We start from the raw sequence: 7,933 nt of genomic DNA, 5'->3' as shown, positions 1-7,933 counted from the left end.
CAAAGCACATCAGTGGATGGGGAGGGGTGAGAGGTGGAGAAACCTGGATTACAACAGGGAATGAGGAAACTTTGGAGGGTTATGGCCACGTTCATCTCTCTATTGTGGAGGAACATATACATGTTAAAAACTTACTGAATTGCACACTATAAATATGTGCAGTTCATTTTATACCCCAACAAAGTTTGAAAAATACTACACACTTCTACCCCATTCTTCCCTTTATTAATCCATGAGAAGCCTTGACAAATAAGAGTGCCCTTGGTAGAAAAGGGATGTTGTGATTCCTAGTACAATGTAGCAATTCTCTTGCTTCAGCCTCCTCCCCCTCCATCCAGTGTAAAGCAAAGTGTCTGAGGTAGCTCTGGGGGGCTGAGTCATGGCCCGCCTCACTTTGGGAGCCTAAGTCAGCTTGGACACATGGTGGTTCCAATGTATCTGATGAGCTCCGTGCCCAGAGCTGGTGTCTCAGGAAGGAGAGGGGCCAGCACAGGCTTTCTCCAGTGACAGTGATGACTGCTGCGGACTCCCCCGCCCCCTGCAGCCTGAGTGGGGCACTGCAGCTCCCAGGTGGTCAGCCCAGAGAGAGGTCTGACAGGTTCTGGGCACAGTGCTGCAGGAAGTTGAAGTCAGGAACCGGGAAGGGCACGCGGGACCACTTTTTGGCCTGTATCCGCCCACGAGGGGTGTGCAGCAGCATGCTGCGGACTCTGAGCACTGGCAGCTTCTCTGTCCTGTAGATCATCTGTAGACCCCAGTCCTGGGGGTGGGGACAGAGAGAGCAGGGTGTTAAGTCTCTACCCTCAGATTGGGCTTCTCTCCTCAAACTGGAATTCTGTGAATATAGGCCTGCATCTCCCACCTAAGGGTTAGTATCTCCATCACACTGTGGGCCCCCTTAGGAGCAGAACTGTCTTACACAGAGGGCTCCTGGAGAAGAGCCCATCCCAGTGAGGGATCCCTGAGGGCCTCTGAAGACTGCGGCTGAAAGCTCTGGGGCCTTGCATGTGGCTCAAGTACTTGCCTCCCCACAGTTCCTGCAGTGAATGGCACCCCCAGGCTTCCAGTCCTTGAAGACTCTGTCGATGACTACAGGCTCCTGGGAGACGGTATAGTAGATCCTGGAGAGGAATGGGGATGGCCCCAGCCCTCATCAACCACCTCCCCAGCCCCCATCCCATGCCCTCCTGCTGGCTGAGGACTCAGGCCTTCCCAGGGCAAGGAAGTCCAGTCTTCAGTAAGTTCTGCTTCTGCCGCCTCCATTGCACCCTCTCTTCTGTCCAACTTCAGGCCTGAGCATCACCCACCAGGATGATCTTCAGGCTCCTGATGGATTGCCCTGCCTCCATCCTTACTCCCCAAATCATCCTTCCACTAACTGCTAAGAGTGATCTAAAAATCTGCCCTGACATTCCTGTGCTCAAAATCCATCCAAAATTCCTAATGAGGAGCCTCTAAGATAAAGGCTAAACTTTGAGGTCTGACCTTCAAGATCTAGCCTGTCTCCTTATGGATCTCGTTATTCACAGTCCCTTCCACTACGGTCACTTAGAGTTACCCTGTTTCCTGAGTCCCTTGTTTCTGCCTGCAGTTACTTCTAATCACCTTTTCCCATTCAAACCCAGCCCTTCATTGAGACCTAGCTGAGATGCTGTCTCCTCAAATGAGAGAACCCAATGTGGAGGTCCTTGGGAGAGTGGCCAGGCACAGCAAACAGTGGATGCCTAATACATACTGACTTAATGAATTAATGGAGGATGGGGAAGGTTATTGTCTAGGAGACAGAGGATGGGGTATGGCTCAGGGGCACCCAGGTTCTCTTGATGTTCTCAGAGCAGGTAGGACTAGGGGGCCAGTGTATGGCTTCTCAGCATTTGAGAACTGAATTCCAGTTCTCATTCAACCACATAAGGCTGTATGAACTTGGGCAAGCCTTTATGAGCCTGTTTCCTCACTTATAAAATGCAACTCAATATAAAACCTGTCTAACCAGAACTATTGTGAAAATGCAAAATCAGTATTTGTTAAAATGCTTCTTCACCTCCCAATGTCTCAAAGCACTACCTATGTGGAACGGATTCTTAGTCTCCATCCCACACCTCTGCCCCCCATCCGGACAGCCCCTTCCACAGGTCTCACGAGAAGTTGGGGTTCACATTGACGTGGTGGGTACCCTCCACCTTCCGCAGGTCACTCCCGTAGCCCACAGCCACCATGCAGTTGATGCAGAGGAGCTGCACGTGCTCTGCTGGGAACTGCTGCCTCCGAGCCTCCCGCTGGGCTGCCTGGGCTGCCCGCTTGGTGAGGGCTGCCCGCTGCAGTTCCCGGATCTAGGGTGGGAGAGGACACCTGGATAGGGCTGGGACCTAAGAGAATGCTCCCAAGAGGACAAAGGGCTCCCAAAGCCTCAGATCATTTGTCCCCAGCCCTCCATGGAGCTTTCAGAAGCAGCTCTGTGGAAAAGAATATTATGGGGACAGAGGCAACAGTGGAAGGGGCTGTCAGGATGGGGGGCAGAGGCTTTCTTGCTGAATCCTTGTTCCATTTTGGAGGATTTCAGGCAAAGCTGCTTCTTTGAACTTGTCACAGGACATCATTAATAATAATTATGCTGGGACAACAGTGAAACCACCTAGACAAAGCTGGTTAATGGTAATCCTGCCTCAGGGCCACTATAGTAGACATCCTGGTTCTGGACTTATCTGGTATGTGTCTTTGTTTCTGCTCTGCCTGGTTCCAGAAGGGCTATAAGGCAGCTCTCAAGATACACAAAGTATCTGATGGCAAAGATAAATTCAAAGCCATAGGCAAGGCCTGTTCCCAAGGCTTTTTGGAGACTAGCCACTGCCTTCTCTGGCAGTCCCACCTGTGGCCTTTGTCTTCCCCTCTATTCGCATCTTCCTCAGGTAGCCCAAGTTAGCCCTGAGAGGCAGAGGGCCCAGGGGAATGCCTGTGTTAGAGACCTGCCAGGCAGAGCTTCCTCAGGCCCCTTCCTTCCCTGCAGGGCACGCCAGCACCAGACCTTAGCCTGGTACTCGGCCTGGTCCATCTTCTGCACAGCAGCCACTGCCTGCTCCATCAGGGTCTCCAGTCCCTCATTGATCAGCTCCCGCCGCAGCTCCCGGCTGCCTTCAGCTGCTACAAATGAGTACACACTCTGACTGGCCCGGGCACGGCCCCTTGCCTAGGGAGGGTGAAAAGGAGGGGTCTGAGTGGGGCTGGGGTCCCACACGGAATTCTACAAGGGCCATTTCAGGGAGGGGGGATGTTTGGGCACCTGGACCATGGAGATCTCATTGGTCAGGAGCCCATAGCGCACCACAACATTGCAGTGGGGGATGTCCATCCCTTCCTCTGCCACACTTGTGGACACCAGAAGGTTCAGGATGCCAATCCGGAACTTCTGGATCACTTCTTGCTGGTTTCTCTGAGGGAGAGGCAGGGAATAGAAAGAGGCTGGTGTATGAGGTGACTTTAGGCCTACCCACCTGCTAGAGCAGCCTCTCTTGGTTCAGTCCTTACTCACAACCTTGGCTTGTATCTCCCTAGTGACCTTGAATCCCATCTCTATTCCTAAGTACTCCCCAGGTCTTGACCTTCTTCCTAGGTGACCAGCCCTTATTTCTCCTAGGGTCTCTTATGGGAAGCTGCCTCTCTACTCTCCGGACAACTCTAAAATTCCATTCTTTTCCTACAAGGCCCTCCACATTCCTAATCCTCTGCTCAGAGGAACTATATCATCCATATCTTTCCCTAAAGACTCCCAAACACTTGCCCCTCTGGCTCCCAGGGCCCCCCAGACTGGGGGAACCTTCAGTACTGGAGATCTCAGCATCCAAATCTCCTTCCCAGCTCTCTACCCCTCTACCTGGGGATATTCAACTTTCTCTCTGCCCCAGGGTCTTCCAGCCTGCATCTCTCTGTGCAAAAAACCCTGTTCTTCTCCTCTCCTAGGGAGACATAGTACCAGTATCTTTCCCCAAAGCCCACACCTGGGTCATATGGGCTCTCTGGCCGCTGTTCCTAGACCCAATCAGCATTTGGGCCTTGATGTCCACCATCTGCAGGCCCGGCTGCTGCTGGAGCCAGAGCAGGAGGGAGTGAGCACTCTGGCGGGTGCGGGTAAAGATGATGCCCCGGGGACTGTTAGGTTTCCCAAACTGCTCCTGCAGGATCCTTTCCAGCACCTCCAGTTTTGGATTCTCTGGGCCATGAGTTGCTAAGTGGGCCAGTGCATTCTTGTTATCTGCTCAAAAAGCCAAAACAGAGGCACAGGATTCAGGTCTGGGAGGGAATAAGGCACTGGGCAGGAGATGCTCACAGAAATGGGACTGCAAGAGTGCAGAGGGGCTACTGGAAGGATACCTGCTCCTGCTTGGGTCCCCAGAGCAGGTACCAAAAGCACATTTAAGGATACCCTCTACCATACCCACTCTGGAGGCGGGCTTTACACCAGGGGCACATGGTACTGAATCCTGCTCACAGACCTCAGACCAGCATCCCTCTTTAACTCAGCCACGAAGGTGACCACGAATTTCTCCATGCTGACCTCTGTTACCCAGGACTGACTACACCTCAGGTTTATTGAGCCTCAGCCAATGCTGAGGTCTTCAGCCTTAAATTCACCCTCTGACCTTCAGCCTTATTTTTCCAGTCTAAAGGAACCACTACCCGAGGCTTTCAAGGGCCATTCCAATACATGATTTTTTTTTTTTTTTTAATAGAGACAGAGTTTCACTTTATCGCCCTCAGTAGAATGCCGTTGTGTCACAGCTCACAGCAATCTCCAACTCCTGGGCTTAGATAATTCTCTTTGCCTCAGCCTCCCTAGTAACTGGGACTATAGGTGCCTGCCACAATGCCCAGCTATTTTTTTTTTCTTTTTTTTGCAGTTTGGCCGGGGTTGGGTTTGAACCCACCACCCTTGGTATATGGGGCTGGCGCCCTACCCACTGAGCCACAGGTGCTGCCCCCAATATATGTTCTTTTAAAAAAATTCTTTGTCAATAATGTCAACTATTTTTTATAATTATGCAAACTTTTTTTTTTTTTTGAGATGGAGCCTCAAGCTATCCCCCTGGGTAGAGTGCCATGGCATCACGCTCACAGCAACCTCCAACTCCTGGGCTCAAGCGAGTCTCCTGCCTCAGCCTCCCAAGCAGCTGGGACTACAGGCGCCTGCCACAATGCCTGGCCATTTTTTGGTTGCAGCCATTATTGTTTGGTGGGCCCAGGCTGGGGATTCAAACCCGCCACTTTAGGTGTATGTGGCTGGCGCCTTAGCCGCTTGAGCCACAGGTGCCGAGCCATTATGCAAACTTTCACAAAGAAATCATCACAGACTCCCAGTGTCCTCGCTGGCACCTTCCCGTGCTGTGTGGGCACCTGAACCTTGGCTGGCCTCTGACTGCTGGTCCAGTTCCTGTCACCCCACCCTGGTACCCGGCCTCACCATCAAATAGTGCCAGCAGCCAACGTTCAGCATACAGGACTTGAGTTTTAGTGGTGCGTTCCCTGTTGTAGAAATCCTGCAGCGTGGCCAGGGCGTCCACAGCACGGACCGTGTCATGGATGAGCAGCGCGTCATTGTAGCGCCGCAGGTGAAGCGCGTACACTCGCCGCTCCTGGAGCCCGTTCTCCGCGGCTATGGTACAAGGAAGCAGGATTGGAGGGCCCAGTGCCCCTGCACCATCCCACACCGCCCAAGTGGCCAGTCCATGCCCTGAAAGCCCTGCTCTGCCCAGCCCAGCCCCAGTAACTCTACCTCAGAGGGGCCCTCTTACCATCCCGGCTCAAGTCTACCATCTGTTGCTCGTAGATCTGCATCCCAAAGTCTCGGCTCAACTCAGGCATGTCCAAGCGGTCGTGCACTTGGTCCATGAGCTTTTTTAGCAAGTCCCCAAATGGATCCTGGACGACAGGAGTGAAGGTGTAAGGGAATTCCCACTCACTAGAGGAGGGGCACCCAGTGGAGCACTGACCTCCACTTGCAGTGCACGGCAACTGCTGTTGCCCATTTATCTCAGCTGAGAGGATGGGCACCCAGTGAAGCGCTGACCCCCGCTTGCAGCGCATGCCAACTGCTGTCACCCATCTGTCCAGAACCGGCTGGCTGTAGGCAGGAGACAGGTTCCTGCACCCACCTCCTGTACTCTCACCTGCTCTATGCCCTTGTCCTCTGGTCTGGACACAGTGATGCCTAGTTCTTGTCCAGCCCTGTCATAGTAGATTCCAGGCAGTGTCCCCACTGAGGAGAGGGCTTGGTACAGACTCAGTACAAAGTGTCAGGTTTTATGGTTTGCAGAGCACTTCACAGCATGTCAAGGGCTTTGACAGATACTCTGAGTAAATCCACACAGCAGGGTGTGGCCCTGGGCTATATCTGCCCCATTTCACAGAAAGAACAAATGGAGGCTCAGAGACATAACCAAGTGTCCTGAAGTCGCAAAGCCAGTGAGGGCGGAGTCAGGGCTCATGACTAAGTGCCCCTTAGTTCACACCAGACCCCACTCCTGTCCCCGGCCCTCCCCTTACACACCTGGCTGCGCCTGTGGCAGATGTCATACTGTTTGCAAGGCTGTTGGTTGTACTCATGCAGCTGGGAGCAGGAGCTCTGGGGTGACATGATGCACCACGTGTCCAAGTTGGCACACAGCTGGGGGCAATAGAGAGGCTTCACTGAAAAGGGGGGTCTGGGGGACAACAGGCAGACCTTTGGGTTAGGATAGAGCCCAGCTAAGAACAGAAGAGCCTGAGGCAGGGCCACTGGGGGTGTGGGTTCATTTACTCAGCAAATGTTTATTGCTGTCAGCTCTGTACCAGTCCTGTTCCAGGCACAGGGATTCAGAGAAACATGGATTGGCTGGGTGTGGTGGCTCACGCCTGTAATCCTAGCACTCTGGGAGGCCACTCAAGGCAGGTGGATTGCCTGAGCTCATGAGTTTGAGAGCAGACTGAGCCAGAGAAAGACTTTTTTTTTTTTTTTTGAGACAGTCTCACTTTGTTGCCCTCAGTAGAGTACTATGACGTCACAGCTCACAGCAACCTCCAGCTCTTGAGCTTAGCCAATTCTCTTGTCTCAGCCTCCTGAGTAGCTGGGACTATAGGAGCCCACCAAATGCCTGGCTATTTTTTTTTTTTTTTTTGCAGTTTTTGGCCAGGGCTGGGTTTGAACCTACCACATCTGGCATATGGGACTGGCACCCTACCCTTTTGAGCCACAGGCACCGCCCTCCCCCCTTTTTTTTGAGATAGAGTCTCACTTTATTGTCCTCAGTAGAGTGCCATAGTGTCACAGCTCACAGTAACCTCCAACTCCTAGGCTTAGGTGATTCTCTTGACTCAGCCTCCCAAGTAGCTGGGACTACAGGCGCCTGCCACAACGACTATTTTTTTGTTGCAGTTTGGCCAGGACTGGGTTTGAACCCGCCACCCTACCCACTGAGGCACACCCAGGAGACCTCGTTTCTACAAATAGCTGGGCATTGTGGCAGATGCCTGTAATCCCAGGTACTTGGGAGCCTGAGGCAAGAGAATCGCTTAAAGCCTAAGAATTTGAGGTTGCTATGAACTGTGATACCATGGCACTCTACTAAGGACAATAAAGGGAGACTGTTTAAAAAAAAGAAACGTGGGTTGGAGAGACAGATAATAAACCAGGAAAGAGGAACAGAATGAGAGAGTTTCAGGTAGTGTTAACAAGCTCTGCAGGGAACAACCAGATAACATAAAAAGAGCAGAGTGGATGATCAGGGAGGTCTCTGCAGAGGTGGCAGTCAAGCTGTTCAGTGACTCTGCAGAGGTGGCAGTCAAGCTGTTCAGTGAATGACAAGAGGGAGTCAGGCAGGTAAAGTTCAAGAGGAAGGGCAAAGGGAACAGTAAGTGCAAAAGTCCTGAGATGCAAACCAAACTGACATTTTTTTTTTTTTTTTTT

General features: G+C 52.3%; 1 protein-coding gene across 1 annotated transcript in view; it reads right to left on the bottom strand.

The window, feature by feature from the left end:
- Positions 1-203: 203 nt before the first annotated feature.
- Positions 204-7,933, bottom strand: part of DHX58 (DExH-box helicase 58) — a 9,627-nt gene continuing 1,897 nt past the window's right edge. Inside the window, exons 5-13 of the mRNA XM_003786348.3 lie at positions 6,539-6,655; positions 5,784-5,910; positions 5,453-5,644; positions 3,993-4,246; positions 3,278-3,427; positions 3,023-3,184; positions 2,140-2,330; positions 1,025-1,121; positions 204-760 (exon numbers count right to left, since the gene is read on the bottom strand). Coding sequence (XP_003786396.1) covers positions 575-760; positions 1,025-1,121; positions 2,140-2,330; positions 3,023-3,184; positions 3,278-3,427; positions 3,993-4,246; positions 5,453-5,644; positions 5,784-5,910; positions 6,539-6,655 — 1,476 coding nt within the window. The 3' untranslated portion in view covers positions 204-574. The remainder of the gene's footprint in view (positions 761-1,024; positions 1,122-2,139; positions 2,331-3,022; positions 3,185-3,277; positions 3,428-3,992; positions 4,247-5,452; positions 5,645-5,783; positions 5,911-6,538; positions 6,656-7,933) is intronic.

Source organism: Otolemur garnettii, unplaced genomic scaffold (genome assembly GCF_000181295.1).
Source record: "Otolemur garnettii isolate 467f Iridium unplaced genomic scaffold, OtoGar3 scaffold00018, whole genome shotgun sequence".
Classification (NCBI taxonomy): Eukaryota; Metazoa; Chordata; class Mammalia; order Primates; family Galagidae; genus Otolemur; species Otolemur garnettii.
This window is presented reverse-complemented; position numbering and strand designations above follow the sequence as displayed.